Genomic DNA, 18,441 nt, shown 5'->3' on the forward strand with positions numbered 1-18,441 from the left:
AAGGGCCAATAACAGTACTGGTAGAGAAGGAGGGGGAGTCGTGAGAGAGGGTAGATGGGAGAGACGCAAGTCGAGGGTGCGCAACGGCGGGAATGGATGGGTAGCTGGGAAGAGGAAGGAGGGTGACTAGCCGTTGGGGCGTCGCTGTCGTGCGGGACCGGGCCACGTGGCTTTCCTCGTGTGGGGTCAACTTGGGCGGGTGGTTGTGGTGGGGAATCGAAGACGCGCAGGTTTATTTTCACGGGAACCCGTCCCATCGGGCGCTAACGTTCGCCGTGAACGGCGTGAATTCCCGCCACCTGGAAAATGCAATTGGCCGTGTTTACTTTTCACCCAGTTGGATACCTGCCTCGCGATTTGAGGCAGCGATGACACCCCGCCGGGAAGTCGTACGCCTCCGGTCACAAGGCATGTCGGTGATGCGAGCATAGGGCACAAATAATATCGATCTGGTTGAGATTCGTGCCGGAACTGATGTGCTTCGTAGCACGCCTAGCTAACCATTATCTTGCTGGAAGTGATACGGTGTTAGGTGATCACTTGGAGCACGCATCAATGTTGTTAGGTGAGTTAGGAGTTACCTAACCGAGGGGGGTTGGGTTCACATTGACATTTCTTCCAGAGCTTCGGTTTCCATAGTTTTATTGTACGCCTCAGATTTTGTTATATTATCTTTTTATGGTTTCACTGATTGCAAGGTTAGACGTTTGCTTTGTTGGTCTTTAACGTATCGAACATGATGGTAAGATGATAGAGCTTTACTTGTTTATTGGGGGAAAGTCGATGATGGAAGCGGACAGCATCACAACAGCCGAATCATCTCGCCCCCCGTTGCGGTACAAAGCCACCAACTACAGAGATTAGAATAACATGATGCCATGATTGATAACGATGCATTCGATCAACCGATAGATTTGCCTTGGTACGATGTATCCTCCTCTAATGATGATGAAGTCAAAAAGTCGACAACGGAAAGAGAAAAAAATCACCCTAGTAATTCCTTTCCCTTGTTAGTTCAGTCTGACCAAACACAACCGCCTCTCTCTCTCTCTCTTAAAAATTCAGATCTGTGATGACAAATTAAAAATCCTAAAATCTTGATCGGCTAAACTAACCAACACCTTCAAATTTTATCATATGAAATTTGGAACGTTGAACCTTTCATATGAAACATACTATTCTTAACACAATTAAGATGAGGATCAATTTCTAAGACCACTATAACATGTAATTATTATTGATCAATTTCAGTAATTAAAGTATAAGTAATTCCTTAATTACTTAATTACCATGATACTGCATGCAGGTTACTGTTCGATTTTCCAAATCATTCGGATTAAAAGCATCTCCATGTCCCCCACTGGCTCAGAACAAAGCCATAAACACAATTAGATTGCAACACCATACCCACAAAACAAAAGTTATAAATATTGTTTCCACAAATAAATAATCTGAAGGCTGAAGCTTTAACTACCCGAGGAACCACCTCCCAAAAGATCTTGATTTATCATGTATAAAATCCTAATTTACTGCAAATTAGAAAACCACATACACACATATATATATGAGCCAAAGGATGAGAAAATTCCCATCCATTTGCTCTTTTATCATCCGGGGAGCAATATATTCGAAATGGTGCAGCAATACAGGAAGAAGCTCCTGGAGATATTAAATTGTGTACTTGCAGTTGAGAGAAGTTTTATATATAATGGGTACGAATGGTTGCTTCGGCCATTCACGTTACTTCCGTTGATGGTCATAAATGGTAGAAATCAAGAGATATCAGGGATGGAAGGAAAAAATGGGTAGAAGGTGTTGTTCAAGGCTATGGTAGGGCATGGGAAAGAAGATGATTTAACAAAAAGTAATGTTGCTGTCAACCAGAGAGAAACTAAGACCTGTCACCCAAATAGCACACTGGTGATGTATTTTTCTTATACTGCTAAAACTTATTTGTTGCCGACAAACAATCACCGATCGCTGGTTAGAGGTACTTGACCATGCCACGGCCTTCAACACTGAGTTTTGAAGCCTGCAGTTGTTTCTTTTTTGGTGCCTTTAACTGCTGCAACCTCTTGTTCATCTGCATTGTGAACAAAACGTGTCAATAACAAATCAATCTATATACCTTGCTTGGTCAAAGTAGAGACAGAAACAGTGATATTTTTCGTTAGTGTTTCGTATCTCAGAAGTTTGAAGCACCGATTTGTTTCTGAAATGACCATTAGGTTCACAAAAGAAAGAACATTATGCAAAACTGTCATTTGAATTTGGGGAAACAAACTAATGCAGACTTCCAGAACAATCTCTTATTTAACATAAGCTTATCAAAAACAAATGTCTGCTAGACATGCTAATCAGCATCAACTTGAGAATATGTAAAATGAGAACTGATTCATGGTTCTACGTGCTGAAGGCACAAGAATTTCCTCAATAGTTGTTCTCTGAAAGGTTTAAAACAAGGATCGGACATATATATACCAACAGTTATGGCTCAGTAGTGGACGATATGACTCCATATCAGTCGGTTATTAATGTTTTTTCTAATTTTTTGATGGAATGGAATGATACAGGTCACTGCTGAAGATGTTGCTTACTTGGACCAAGTGAAGCATTTTGGAAATAGAGGCATCAAAGTGGCAGAAGCAACAAGTGACATCTATGCGTACTAATGCAATCAAGGTTCTGCTCTGGTCCGAAACTAAGCACAATATTTAAGTTATAAAATCATCCACCGTTGAAATTAAACCAGTACAAAAACATCATGGAACCAGTCGCACGCTCAAAAGTAGTACAAAAAACACAAACAGACACTAAGCTCAATTGTTTTAAGTAAAAAATTAAAATGTAAAATACATCTATGATGATAATTCTGTAAGGAAGGTTGACACTAACACAATCCACATGTTTCAGACACTAAAATACTAACCTTCAACCTACGCTGATCTTGTACAACTTGTTTTGCCCGTGCCCTAACTTCTTCAGGGTCAACCTTGGACTGAGGGCGCACAACAAAATCCAGAGGCAATGCTTCAGGTCTGGAAGCATGTTGCCTAGCGGCTGCATTGCCAGATTTTCGACCCCTGCATTCACATATAGAACATTTTAAAGAACATACAGAACAGCTTTAGTTTGTAATCCAATCCGACATGAAAAGAAAAAAATGCTTCAACCACTAATGAATTGTAGAGCATTCAACAACCGATTATCTTACTGTGAAAATTCAGCCAGATCGACATCATCATCTCGAGATTGCAATCCAGTAGCTTTAGCCACTTGCCTTAGTGATCAAACATAAAAAAAACACCAGTTAGGGAATGACCAATCAAGATCACAAAATAAAATGCACTAGTGCTAAAACAATAAAAAAGACATCCTAGAGAAGTGTGGGAATTACTTCTGAGATGATGGTCTCCTGTATGGAGCTCTCTCATCTTCAAAGCTTCTCATATCCTCAAATCTAGTACTCTTGTTAAATATTGGTCGACTCTGCCCCAATAGTTAAAATGTTAGTTTTAAGAAACTAGATCAAAAACAACTTCAAGATAGTCAAAATTAACTAAAAGACAAACAGCCTGAAGTCACACCAGACCATATAGCTCAGTACCAATCAGTATTCATTTTCTTATTATTTTTCACTGATACTGGTATAGATCGGTAAACGTCTAGGAATACAGGCACCCACCAGTCTGACAAGTTGTCGAAACTGGTATTAGACCAGTATTTAAAAAAACATTGCTTGATGCAGTAAATGATCCAAGTGAAAGGATATATGCTTAAGAAAAATGACTGCATGTTACTTGTATAGAGATTTATTACCCATTTATCAACTAACTCTTTAGCAAGTTTTCTGTTTGACGTTGTCTCTTCATCTGATTTTGATAAAAACATAATCACCTGCATGCAAATATATGAAATCATTCTGACACTTGCATAAGTATTTAAGAGACAACAATTGCCAGAACAAAATTTGTGTTTCACCTTGCCAAGACCACTCTTTTTCAGTTGTTCTCTCCTGTCATATTGCTCAAGGTCAATTGGGAACTGCATCACAGAAGTAATTTGTCATACACAACTGAGTATTCAAATATGAAAAAGGACTAGTTATATCATGCACCAGCACAGAATTCCACATTGCTAAAACCAATTCAATGATTCTGAAATCTTGATGATTGTCATAGTAGAAAAAATGATCATATTTGTACAAAAAAAAATTTCATCAGAAATATGGAATACTTTCACACATACATCTGAAAGAAGTTTTAGTATGGCTGTTCGAATATTCATATTGGGCAAACTTCCATCAGGTAGGGGTTCAAGCCAATTCTTTAGAAGAGTTAATACACCATGATCCAAGAATTCTTGCTGAAGCTTCTTCCTGCATATAAAATATAAACTCCAAGATGTCAGATCTAGAAACTCCAAGATCTGAGAACAAACAGATTATCCAGTATTAAAACGCATGTGTTCCAAACTTCCTACTGCAGAAGTATGATGGCTCAAATGACCTAACTCTCTTTCTTTCCCAATAAGATATTCTTACTTTGAGAGAACCTCTATAAGCAACGGCAGTTTCCTGAGTTTGTTAATGGCTGGTTTATTTTGCCTGTTTAATTCAGCATCTTCTTCAGCTGTAACTTCTAACTCTGCCATAAGATGCTCAACTATCAAAGCAATTTCAGCAGGCGACTTCTCATTTTTCTTCTTTTTCTTTCCTCCCTTGAAGAGTTGTTTGATTTCATCATCTTCTTCACCCTCTTCTGCCTACAAGGACAAAAGTGATTGAAAATTCAGAACCAAAAGTGCTATCAGTTCCAAATCGACTTGACTGCATCAATGAAAAATAATAATAAATTATAGGTAGGTCACACAACAGTGTCATGCAAGCAACAGAAACAAAAATGAATAGTTGCAATGTATCAATTGTGCTATGCCCACTGAACTAGGCACATTTGCAAGAAAAAAGAAAAGGCCAGCCAAGAAAGACACTTTGCATCATGTGTGGCATGTGACAAGGTACATATCATGCCAATGGACAGCTAGCACAAGAGGCACACACCACCTAAAACAGTAAGCTGAAGGAAACAAAAATGTAATCAAGTTTAAAAACGACCTAGCAACTCCCTATGATTGATGGCATAGATAATATTATAGTTGTCAAATAAATTACGCAACCCTAGGTGATGCGCCAATTATAGAGCCTAGGCTGTAACCCAGGCTCATAGGTAATAACCCAAGCACCAATTTTTAGAAGAAGTCATTCCAACATTTTTTGAATTAGCAAATAAATAATGTGATAGTTACATACTCTTATCAAAAATTTAACATCAAAATATATCTCAGGCTCTGTAGTAGTGTATTTAGAAGACAACTCATAAATTAGACTCGAAGAGAATAAGAAACTGAATATAAAGAATGTGTAGATATATTAAAATAACATACATGGACACACATATATACATATATATATATACATATACATATATATATATATACATATATATATATATATATATATATATATATATATAATGGTTTATAAGAACAACGCCTAGGTACGCGAGCAAGTGCCTATGACAACACTATATAATACATCCTTACAACATTTTGCATATTAATGAATAAGCAACTAAAAGACTATAAGCATGGATGCTGTTTGGACGGTACAACAATTAAATCTTATGAGCCGAATTAAAAGTAACAAAAGCAAAATTTAACTATAAAAGCAATGTAGGACACTAACCTGAGGTGCATCCCCAGCAAAAGCAGGCTCATTGTCACTTCCATAACGATCTGCGGCATCTACACCACTATCATCGATGAAGTTATCATCATCCACTGTTCTTATGCCTTCTTGGTCATCCTTATTCATATGCAAGGGCAAAAGTGAATATCAAGAAAACATACAATACCAGCCATAATTACAAAAGTACACATCATGATACATTAAAAAATGGATCAACTTGTCCACATGATTAGTGTGGGTTCTCAAAAGGTGCATGAAGTGTTAAACCATCAGAATCAGAAAACCTCCTGCTAAAGCAAACAAAAACATTAAAACAATAGACTATGTGTTGTCATTGGCACTTCACACACAAGTCTTAACTGATACCCAGAAATGTCAAGCAAACAATTAAGTTTTGATACAAAAAGATGTAACAAATTACATTAACTTTGGGATGCTGTCCATGTATGTCATCCCTTGTCCATTTATCTTCCAATTTCAGAGGCCTCTAACCCCATGCTCTCTCCTCAGTTTTCTCCTCCAATAATGCCAGCAGCATTCAAACAGCCAACCAATCGCATGTCATGCCAGCACAGGACAAGTATGGAGCATAGATTTAAATCCAGCATTCAATTATCCTTGTTTCTGACTAATCAATCCTTGGTTCAGTTGGGTGTTTGTCTCTTAAAGCAGATATATGCAAGGAAGTGCACAGGGAGGCTATGTGATGTATTGTTTTGAAGAGTCAATTCTGGCACATTTTAAATTAATTTCGCCTAAAGTATCATATCAGTCTTAACTATCTAAAAATGTATTCTAAAAAAATGGAAATGCTCCAAAAGCATTTAAAAAAATGAAATTGATACTTCAAATAAAAAAAAAACCTTCATATTTCATATGTAACATAAAGATCTTACACTACTGACTTTTAAAAGTGTATACAGAAGTTGATGCTAAAATGATATAGTGAAAAAAAAAAGATTGTCAAGACAAGTAGTAAACTACATTAAATTGATACTAGACCTCAAGAGCTCAACAAACTACATTAAATTGCTAAAAGTCACTCAGTAACCATTACAACTATTGAAATTTCGAATAGCATAAAAGTGTAGTATCATTAATTCATTATATAACTTCACAGCACTATGCTGTAAAAAATGCAACTTATGTGATAGTATGAGTTAAGTTACATCATGGTTGTCAATATAAGTGACCAGCATCAAAGGCCATTGAACATCTAGGAAAGTTAACTTGTATCATTAATAATCAAGAAGAGAGAAAAAAAAGAAAGAGGTAGCCAATATTAGAGCAAAATTTTCAGGTTCATGGTAATATGTTAGGTAAAAGAATAGCGTCCAGACCTCTGAATCACCCCCAGCTATAGTGTTCCATAATTCCTCCATCTCTGGATCGGCCTCTTGACCCCTCGATCCACCGCCGTACCCCTTCGGTGCCGATTTGGACACCTTAGCGGAAGACCAATCCCCCTTAGACGAAGACGATTGCCCCTTTTCCTTCTTCCAACTCCCACCTTTCCCCTCCTTCAGAGACGGGGACGTTTTCCTCATCTTCTTCGAAGACAGCCCTTCGTCCTCCCAATCATCCAACCCCTCTTCACCAAAAGCCGGCGCAGGGCTCCCGGTCTTTTTCACCAGCCTCTTCCTCGGCTTACCACCCTTACCGTCCGCCATAGAACTCATCACCGGCGTCGGCGACCGCTCCCGCCGCCGCCAGTCGCCCTCGTCCTCGTCCTCGTCCTCGATCGGGTACGCGGGCTCCGGAGAGGGCTCCCGATCGGAGGGCATGTCGGGATCCATCAGCGGCTCCCCATCTTCGTCCATATACCTGCAGAAAAACAGATCGAAACCCTAAATCAATACAAGCAAACGAAGACTACAAGCCCCAGAAGCGATCGAACGGAAAAGAAGCTAGGGTTCCGATCGGATTGCATACGGATCGTTCTCGTAACCCATGGCAGCGGAGATCTCAGCGAGGGATCGAGAGAGAGAGCGAGAAGGGGGAAACTGGCCGAGAAGGTGGAACAAATGCTTATTAGACGTCAGACCGAAACAGATTCTTCAAAAGGCTTTCTCGGATAATAAATGGGCCAAACCGGCCTGGTTCGGTCCGGTCCAACCCGGTACCATACAAACAAGAAGCTGCGGCTTCAACACCCATGAAAGACGCCCGGGTTGGGACCGCCTGTTTATAGGAAAAAAGGGATTTCTATTTTTGGCAAAGCCAACTCGATCTGATTAATATTATTATCAGAAAAATAAAATAGTTTAATGATGGAAATGAGGTGACAGTTTGTAATAAAAAAATAATGGTAAAAGAATTGATTGTTATGTTTAAATGATAAAGATATTGTTATGTTTATTGTTGTACTCATTTGTCATTTAATCTCGTTTGGCTATTAATATACTCTTCAGCCAATGCCCATTTCAGACCTTCGATGATGGCTATGCATTCCACGTTGTATAACATTAACAGTACAAGATACATATTTATAGACAAAAGAGGCTAAATTAACATTGTGGGTGTTATTTCTCGAACAGCTATATGGTGAAAAGCTATATTTTTTAGCATGTACTAAAAAAAATTAATGTTGGGATAATAATAGATTTGTGAAGTTATTAGAAAAGCTAAAATCTTTTTGAATAATTATGTTAGTTGCCATAAAATATAAAGAGAAAAATAAATTTAGGAAATATTTAAATCCCACCGCCTCGATTCCCGCCTATTATAAACTCATATGTATATATATCTAATTTCCTTTTTTTTTCTTTGTTTTCTATAAATTCACCGAAACCTTCCCGCCTAACCCTCATTTGAAAACTTCTTTCCCTCTTCTTCTTTGTTCCACTCCGATCGGCTTCGACGATACGGAGACGGGAAGCTGGAAGGCGGATTGCCGGATCCAGCGGCGATCCGTTGCTTACTGCCTTGCAAGAAGAAACCCTCGCCAGATCATTCGGCGAGAGGAGCAACCAACCCTAGGACGACTGTTTTCACCCGCCCGATCTCGATGGCCTCTTAGCCCTCGCGCCGACGGAGGAGAAACTTGCGCTTGAGTTAGGCGAATATGGTGGCGTCTTCTAGATAAAGGATAGCAGGTATAACTACAATTTTGGTACTGCTCAATATCTCTGGTTGTTGAACGAAGCATCGATATCTCTGACACTATTGAAATGATTAATGAGTATATGCTGATTACGTTTTTTATCACTCAATGCATGTAGATCGAAGTGCAAGGAACTTTTACTTGCATTTTGATGATCATATCTATAAAATGACATGAAAAGATATGTGAAGCACTTAATGTTCTGAACACTTGAGAATTAATGATGCAAACAAAAGTATATTAGAAGTCCTCCGAATGTATGCTTTATGATGAATTCAAATGATTGATGCTGTGATTGTATTAATACAAGGATTTTGAGTCTGTCTTGGTAACAGAGCCAAATTAGCTAAAGATGTTGGATACTAAATCAAAGTGATCTGACTGTGTTTTTCTAACTTGCAGTTTGTTCTAGTAGTTATAAAGTTCAATAGCCTTTTGTTTAAATTGTCTTATCTCATGCTTATGTGCATTATATATTGTGTTTTGAATCACTTGTGAAGAAAGGAAAAGGCTATATAATCTTAGGATCATCATAAACAAAAATATTTCACACATCTTCTTAAAAGCATTTGATTTTTGCTACGATATTTATTGCATATCTTTCAGAAATTAAGCTGAAATAAAAATAAAATTAGGTTACTTTAAATTATTATCTTTTTGTAATATTGAGCTTAAAAAGGTTGGTTGGATGTACATAACTTCAACTTAACTGCTTACTGTTACTAATTTGGATGGTCATTTGATGTTAGATTTGTTATGTATAAGGTGCTTCTCATCCTAATGTATTAGTACGATGCCAAAACAGGGAGGTTAAATCTTTTGGAGCTAAAAAAAAGAATATATCTAAAAGATGAACAATGAGGAAAACCAATACTAGATTAAATTCTTTGATTTGATGAACTTAGAAGGTATATATATGAGTGCTTTAAAAAGCTAGGCTAACATCAATTTACGTTCTACCATGGTCAGCAAGGTAGCAAAATGGAGTCTAGTGGCCAGGTTTTCTGGAGCCATAATCATTCTAAGCAAGACTTCATGGCTTGCAGATTGTTGAACTTAAGTTTAACATAGCACATACATAGAGTGGTCAACTTTAACCTGATTCAATTTGCTTAGCTTGGAAACTAGTGTCCAATTGGTTTTTATTTTTAGGAAGTGATTAAGGCAGAGTTTAAATGCATCTAGCTCTTGGTGAAACAAAAAGACTTTACCATAAAGCTAAGCTGGCACCTGCAGATTATTGTAAAATTTTGCAATGAAATACTTGTGGCATTTTCATTTAACCATAGAATTGACTAAAATGCTTTCTAGAATGCATCATGGTGTCTTACTGGTGTTGGCCAAAATAACAACTAATTAACATAATTCAATTATTTGCACAAGGAATTAAGCGAATATATTCATTGTGACTTGTTGTAAGGTTTGGTTTTTGAATCTGACTCTATATGATCTACCAACTCAAAAAATTTGATAGTTCGCAACCACTGAGACATTTAGAGGACTTGAACAAAGGAAAAAAGAAAAGCTTGGGCTTAAGTTTTTCTATCTCGAAATAATTAAGGAAATAGAAACTGTTGCACAAGAATACAGTGAACATGCAATGATAACTTATGCGATGATAACTATTACACCAAATGGTTAAAAAGATGAACAAGTTTTAGAAGTAAAATAGATGAGTTTTCTTAATTTAACGTTCTGTTACCTTGAGATAAAATGAGTTTGATTTCCTCAAATTGGCTATTTGACACCTATTTCTTTTTAACCCTAATTTCTTGGTAATTAGTTTAATGTAGACATTAAACATAAGACATTTGACCGATCTCAATATGGTAAAAGATATTATATGTTGTCGATCTCAAATAGTTGGGACTTATGACTTTGTTATTATTGTTATTGGTTTAACATACACTTGGAGGTTGCCATTTCTCATAGCCTTCAGGCTGGTGCAGAAACAAACGTCTTCTTGCCCATTAGATTAAATGAGTAACGAAGCATCTGTAGCATAAAAATGCATCCCAGTTAGTAGCATTGACTAATTCATTTTCTTCACTAGGCTTTTGTACGAGAGGTTTACTTTAAAAAATTCGACATAATTCACTTCTTTTTTTTTTCTCTTTTTCTGAAAGAGAACTTTAGGCGCAATTGTTAATGAACAGCTACAGCTGATAAGCAAAGACATTATCTTATAAGCTTAGCTTAGCGGACAAGACATTACTCCCTTAATTTACAGAAAAGGGATGTGAAGAAGAACAGGAACCACATGGTTTTGGCCAACGACCATAGTTCCATCTCCTCGTTTGATGTAGTCCAAAAGGGAATCAACTCCTGTCGTTTACTATTATCTCAGCTTGCTGTCTTATTAACGGAAAGAATTAGAGCTGCATTTTTCTTTCTTGTTTCATGGATCTAAAAAGCTTTCATCCATCCAACCAGGGAGGAAGATTATGTTTTATGTCATAAAGATCACATGGTGTCATGTGGAACTCATACAGCCATTGCGCTTCCATTGCGGCGTTCTGTCTCCATACCCAACATGCCTCGCTGTAAGTAAAACGTTTTATGCAATTTAAATTAGAAACTAGTTTTGATTCCAATTTAATCAAGAGCATATATTAATATAATATTTAGGTTAATGTAGTTCCATCTCCATCTCCATCTCCTCGTTTGATGTAGTCCAAAAGGGAATCAACTCCTGTCGTTTACTATTATCTCAGCTTGCTGTCTTATTAACGGAAAGAATTAGAGCTGCATTTTTCTTTCTTGTTTCATGGATCTAAAAAGCTTTCATCCATCCAACCAGGGAGGAAGAGTATGTTTTATGTCATAATGATCACATGGTGTCTTGTGGAACTCATACAGCCATTGCGCTTCCATTGCGGCGTTCTGTCTCCATACCCAACATGCCTCGCTGTTATTCCAACGCAAACGAAGACGATGAAGAAACCTGCTGCGCGTGCTGCCTTGGCTCCAATGCTTCCTTCCTCCCGTAAGTAAAACGTTTTATGCAATTTAAATTAGAAACTAGTTTTGATTCCAATTTAATCAAGAGCATATATTAATATAAATATTTAGGTTAATGTAGGTGTTAAGTTTTATTTCGTGGCGGACCACATTAGATTATCGTTTCACGAACTAAGAATCCCCACTTATATAATGTCTGCAAATCCTTGATTAGCTCATAGTCTTCTCGATTTCTTTCATCTTTTAATGGCAATCATTAACTTCCTCCACTTAATGTTTCTGCAAAGGGCTGGTCAAATAGTGTAGCATGGACCAACGAGCAGTATTAGCATACAAACCTTGGACTGGCCCATGCTGCTCGGCACGAGCCGTGCCGGTGTCTTTTTTGCGACGACAAGACTTGAAAAGAAGGCTATCTTCTATCCAGCACATGGCAGACAGGGGGGCTCGTAGCGCCCATGCCAAAGTTCTTCTTCATCTCCCGTAGGCCAAGACTTGTCCTTTGTAACCCCCCTAAAAACATACACAAAGTGGTGTTGCTAACTTGGGCGGCACACGAATCCACACAAATCAGTACGTTATGGCCTGAGATGGATGATGAAACTTTTGACTCTCGAACAGCCTTTTAGTGAATAGAAATAATAGGATTTTGTTTCTGTTCGTTTCGTAGGCTCTTTAGCGGTCAGAATCCTTATCCTCTTAAGGATCAAATAGAAGATTATAAAAATATGCATTACACATTATAAAAATAAGAACGACTTTCACATACTTTGTTCTGTAGATCGGTGGAAAGATTGTTTTTGAGATTTGAACACCACTCAGTTCGTATATAAATCAGCAACACAATCTCTATCCCCTTTTTTTTCGGTTTGACCCTCATCATAAATGGCTCTACTCTACTGGTTCAACACTTTAACACCTAATTCATCTTAAAACCAGACATTAATGTGTTGAGGGAAGAGAAACATGATCCTAGTACTACATATGATTTTGGAAGATAAATTTACTACTGCTTCTGATGCAAGTTACATTGGTCAAGATTATTTGATAGTTGACCACTGCTAAGAGATTACGCCGTTGTCTTGTTTATATATGAGCCCCATTATATTTTAATTCCTGAGTTCGGTATCTGTTCCACTCATCCATGTCTCTTAAATCAAACTCATTAAGTTGTCAATTAATGCTTCTATATCGGTCCAATTCTCTTTTGATCTTTTAGGCATGTCAGATCATTATTTTTCCTCTCTCAATCTCTCTCTCTCTCTCTCTCAATGATTGATTCAATATATATGTTCTTGTCGATTAAGAATATATCGTTCTCCAAATTACAAAAATATGTTAGGAGAGTCATATTGAATTATTGTCATTCCTGCGACTCAACCCGATGATCTTTACAGATGAAATAGTTGTCATATTAGTAGAACACTAGAACAGATTATCGATTTTTATGGAACCAATCACTATGATAATGAATTAAATCATAACAAAATATGCCATTTATTTTGGTGAATAGCGATTGAGCTCGATACATCGCATTAATCATATTTGTGACACAAGGAATGGCCTCTCAAATCGGTAACATGTGGGTTTAATTTGTCATTTTATCTACAGTGATCTGTACGATCCTCCCTCAAGTAGCATTTTTCCTTCCTGAACGGGTCCACTAAATGACAAGAAAATGAGCTGCAGTCTCTCTGGTTGTCATCTGTTGAAGTCGAACTATATTTTCATTGAAATTTTCATTCTTCTCTCAACCGTCACCACGGCATGTAGTCTTATATTCTGAAAGAAATTAGATCCACTGTGTTAGTGCTAAAACCTGTGTTTCTTTCGGCTAACTCACAACTTATGTAGGACGAAATCTTGGTAAAAAGTTATTCCTTTAGTTGTTTTTTTTTTTTTTCAAAAGTATCCTTTTTTTCATATTTCTCAATCAATCTCTTTTTATCATATTCTTCAAAGTACCATTGACAAAACACAATAGCAAATCTCATTCCTTTTGGTGGATTGGTTCATAAGGCTCGATCCATTTCCTGAGTTACAATATTTTGTAAAACATTACAAGCATATTTAAAAATATTATAAATAATATAAAAGTATTTATATTTGATTGTTATTATTTATTTGAAATCATGTTTTTATATATTGAGTTCCGAATCAATTTGGTTCAGTTACAGTATTATTATTTAGTTAAAATGTTTTATCGAAAGTATCAAAAATACTGTGATTGACAATGTGAATCTTATACATAGATTAGACCGATTCAACTATCTTGTTAGAATGATATTTTTGGATTATGATAAATAGGGGATGATCTTTTAGATATATGAAAAAATGGAATATCTTGGGAAAAGTCAAAATGATCATTTTTTTTTTCAAAATTTCATATATATATATATATATATATATATATATATATATATATATGGATCCTTGATGGCAAATGATGTTGATTTGATAGCTATGATTAGAGGTCTTTTCAACTTTTGTCTCGTTTTAAACTTTGAGCTGGATCCACGTGTGTGTGCCTTGCACACGAATGGCTACCAATGCATGCGAGAAGATACCGAAACCATATAGGACACTGGATGTCTAGATGGTGGTCACACCGAGTACGGCATCCACCCATATCAGCTTCTAACTGCAACACAGAATTGCGGTTCATTTCCTTCATTCCAATTGAGGTTATGATGCTATTATCATGTATAAAGGAATGACTTGATGATGCCGGTGGGAAGCTACCTAACCTGCTTTCAATATTACCTCTCGTCGTCAATGTGCTCCCGTGGTGGACATTGCTGCTAGCTCGTCGTGCAACCGATACCACTGGCAACATAGAGGCGTGCAGTGCAACGCTGTGTCGGGCTCCACTAGTGTCCCAAGTATCTACTGGGGCTGTCAGCCATTGCCACGGCCTCCTCCACTGTTGCTGCCTGGCCATGACGTTGCCTCTCACTATAGACAAGCGCTGGTCTCCATGCAATCCACCGGTGCACTCTAAATCCCTCAAGATTTTTTTTAGTGTATCCACCGCCGTAGTAATGGAGGAGGCGAAGGAGAAAGGAAGTAGTGCACCAGCAGCGGCAAGTCGAAAGTAATGGTTGGACTTAGTGTTGCTATTGTTTCTATAAACTACGACAAGCAAAGGCAGAGAAGATTTCGTTCATATCAGTGGACCAAAAGCGAGCGGCAGTAATTAGAGCGAGAAATGTGGGTGTGTGGGTAGAGACATAGAGGACCCAAAGCCGTCTCTGCTCTATATATAAGTCTCTACACCATCCCACTTCTCCCCACTACCTTCTTCTTGCAGTTCTCGTTATACCACACAACAGCTTCTCTGTGTCCCCCCCCCCCGCCTTTCCTCTCTAAAGGGATCGGAGAACGTGATGGAGCTCTACATGGATGAGAAGTGGAAGCTGTCAAAGAAGGGGAACAGGAAAGAGGGTGGCAATGGGTTGAAGGCGTCCGCCGGCGTGCGGGAGGAAAGTGTTAGCAGACGCAGGGCGGAGGCGCGGTCGTTCCCGAGCCGGTGCGCGAGCCTGGTGAAGGAGCAGCGGGCAAGATTCTATATCATGCGCCGTTGCGTCACCATGCTTATCTGCTGGAGAGACTACCCCTGAGGAGGCCAACGTCTGCGTACGTCCGTCCGTCCACTTGTCTTCTTCCTCTACCTTTCTTGGCGACGGCCTCCTATGCCGTTCGAGGAGGAAGTGGTAGACGCCGGAACAAAGGACGATCGGCAAGAGGAAAGTGTAGAGAACGTGATGGCTGTTTCTTTTGGGTTCCGATGTGGAGGTGTGATCGACAAGGCGATTTGGGATGTCGCTGACTTCGACGCAAACCTTCTGTTTTTAAGTCCAGAATTTGTCTTTCCGTGGTGTATATTTCTCAACACGCACCAAGGAGTTGTTTCCAAAGTATGGTGTCTGCATGGTATTTCCACACAAGACTAGGTTGAATCCAGTCCAATTCTTATTTTGCTCCAATCTTAGTTAGCATTCACAGGGATGCGCCCTTCTAAACCTAGAAAATTGGGGAGGAACAGGCATTTGGTTTAGTTTCATGGGTTTGCAAGGGGAATTTGCAATAAATACTAGCTGGTCTTTGGGGACCCAATTTTGATATTTGTGTCGGACTAATAAGCAGATGGTGAGATTTGGTGCGTTTGAAGTCAATGACACATTACTAAATTAATTAATTTTTAGATTAATTAACTTGTATATTTTGGTTAAATTAAATAATAGTACGTAGGTGATATGGGTAGACAAGATCCAATTCAATTCTGGACCAAACCGATCTAGAGAATTTAGACCAAATTATATTAAAAAAAACCTCCGGTTTGTTTATTTTCAATTTTAATAAATCAATCATAGATATATATATATATATGTAATAATTTTTAACATGTACACATATATTAAATCGCAATAATTTTACATATATTTATAGGCATGCATGGGGGACGTTGGACTCCCACTGCGCCAAAAAAATTAGCAAGCTATAGCATGGGCTGCATGTGTACAGGTTCCATTTCTAATGATGCCCTATATTAAAGGGATGGCCATGGCAAGTCACTAAAGGTCAAATCCATCACAATTAATTGAAAGACATCTCTATGCAAACATGTTATGTCGTGCAGCGCAGAAACCCTAACACCTCCTTCACCCGCTCCATCTGTGACATGGCCAACTTGAAGTTGACCGTCCCATCTTTGCCGGCGAGCTTCCGGTACTTATCCTTCCTCGTGAACTTGGTGCATTCGAACCCGAGCGAGGCCGGCAGGATCCGCTGCACGTAGTTGGCGCCGTCGTGCGGGCTCTTCCCGGCTGTGCTCGTCGCCTCCAACGGCAGCTGGTTCAGAAAGGTAACCTCGTAAATGGGCCGCGGGTTCATGAAGAAGGAGATGGGGTCCGTCGCCTTCCACACCCTCGCGCCGTCGCGTGAAGGAGGCCGACGCGGTAGTTCATGGCCACAGGCACGATGCGGTCCGTTAGCTCGGCGAAGAGGGCGCTGAACCGGAGCAGGAAGGGTTCCCTGCATGTGGTGCCCTCCGCACACCACGAGGTCGCCGTTGGCGAGCTCGGCCCTGATGCCCTCCGCGTCCGCTTGCCGGTCCCTCCTCAACCGCACGGTGCGTATCAGCGACAGGATCTCCGAAAGCCGGGAGATGGAGTAGGTGACGGCGGGAACCTTGCGGCTGAGGACCGTGGCCAGGACCACCATGTCCATGAGAGTGCGGTGGGTGCAGACGAAGAGGAAGCCGGTGGTAGAGCCGGTGACAGGCGGGACCACCGTGCCGACCTCGCACGGTGAGCGAGCAATGTAGGGGATTACCCATATGGGGACTAGCAGACCCACCGCGATTCGGATGAAGGCGATCACAACGCCGAGCGGAATCCAGAGAATGATGAGGAGGGCCGTGAACGTCGTGGGGCGGCGCACGAGCCGGCCGTCGTGGATGATGACCGGCGTTGGCCGGCTTGCTTCCCTGCTCTGTGTTGCGTCAATAGGAAACGGCGTGCAGTGCAGTTGCTTGCAGAAAGATGAGAACGACTGTGCCGACTCCGGCCTGCATGTCTACATCAGCCTTCTCACCTCCGCAGATCGTCGTCACCTGCTTCGCCAGCGTCTCCTCAGCTCTCCTGAGGAATCCAGTGGCGTATCCGCACCTGCCAACCTCGAGCTCCCGCCCGACCACCTCGTCCACACCAAGGTGATCCATGGCAACGCTTTGCACAACCATCCTCGCCCACCTTGTCATCACCACCCGGCGCTCCACCGAGCTTCCGAACACGTTCCACGCCGCCACACCCACATCGTCCATATAGGACTTGGGCAGCACAGCCCTCGCCACCGCTTCGACCTCCGACTCTCGGACGCCCGCCACAGCCACAAACACCGTGAGCCTGAGGCCGAGCAGACGAAGCACGGGCCACAGGAGCAGCAGCGCCGCGAACCGGAGCAAGCCCGACGTCCCAAAGAAAATGAGCATGAAGTAAGGGAAAGGGTCGACGTCATTAAGGAGCGTGCCTCCATGATTTCTTCTACGTCTGCTAGCCGAAAGGAATGGCAACAGTAGTTGGAGGATCGAGAGAGAGAGAGAGAGAGAGAGAGAGAGAGAAAAGAGATGGCGTGGGCTTAATGTTGTGAGGAGGATTAGGGAAGTAATCGGGCAGCTTAACCATTCTCAACCACCAATAGAATTCCCGGAATGAGATGGTGAATACGTAAACCTAATCCACAACATACATCATCTACTCGCCATTTCCTTAACCTTCTCTCTGCTTCCTCCCTCGGTGGATACCCAACCTTGACCCAGAATTGCTTCTGGTCTCGCCTAAGATTACACGAAAACATCAGGAATGAGTCCCATGAGAACCTATTCTTGCTTATCTCAGATGATTTCTACTTGGTCGTCATCATCGTAACACCTTCAACGTTCTTCCACGTATCGTTTCATGGACTCAATCGGGTCGAGGAATATGATATTCGTGCCCGTACACGATTCAGGATTTTTCCGCTTATATAGCCAATCGAGATGAGCTCCGATTGGGAAATCCAACGGAGAAAAATCCTGAACTCTGTCGGGCCTCGACACGGAATCCTCGCTGCAGGGATTCCCTTTAGGAAA

The 18,441-nt window shown here is 40.1% G+C and overlaps 1 protein-coding gene, 1 long non-coding RNA gene and 1 pseudogene across 2 annotated transcripts; 1 reads left to right on the top strand and 2 right to left on the bottom strand.

Moving 5' to 3' along the window:
• Nucleotides 1–1,365: 1,365 nt before the first annotated feature.
• On the bottom strand, nt 1,366–7,781 carry LOC103969305 (protein IWS1 homolog 1). Its single transcript, XM_009382801.3, has 11 exons — nt 7,679–7,781; nt 7,087–7,570; nt 5,744–5,863; nt 4,544–4,764; nt 4,249–4,378; nt 3,982–4,044; nt 3,820–3,897; nt 3,398–3,489; nt 3,215–3,280; nt 2,930–3,083; nt 1,366–2,083 (listed from the first exon to the last, which is right to left on the bottom strand). Exons 1-11 carry the CDS (start codon nt 7,696–7,698, stop codon nt 1,985–1,987), a joined length of 1,527 nt encoding a protein of 508 aa, XP_009381076.2. The 5' UTR covers nt 7,699–7,781; the 3' UTR covers nt 1,366–1,984.
• Nucleotides 7,782–8,578: 797 nt separating this feature from the next.
• On the top strand, nt 8,579–13,891 carry LOC108951481 (uncharacterized). The gene is made up of 4 exons (XR_010480276.1): nt 8,579–8,841; nt 11,283–11,392; nt 11,650–11,835; nt 13,422–13,891. It is a non-coding gene; the product is annotated as an uncharacterized LOC108951481 (long non-coding RNA).
• Nucleotides 13,892–16,280: 2,389 nt separating this feature from the next.
• LOC135594841 (glycerol-3-phosphate acyltransferase 5-like) lies at nt 16,281–18,230 on the bottom strand (annotated as a pseudogene).
• Nucleotides 18,231–18,441: the final 211 nt, after the last annotated feature.

The sequence above is a fragment of the Musa acuminata genome, chromosome BXJ1-10, assembly GCF_036884655.1.
Source record: "Musa acuminata AAA Group cultivar baxijiao chromosome BXJ1-10, Cavendish_Baxijiao_AAA, whole genome shotgun sequence".
Lineage (NCBI taxonomy): Eukaryota > Viridiplantae > Streptophyta > Magnoliopsida > Zingiberales > Musaceae > Musa > Musa acuminata.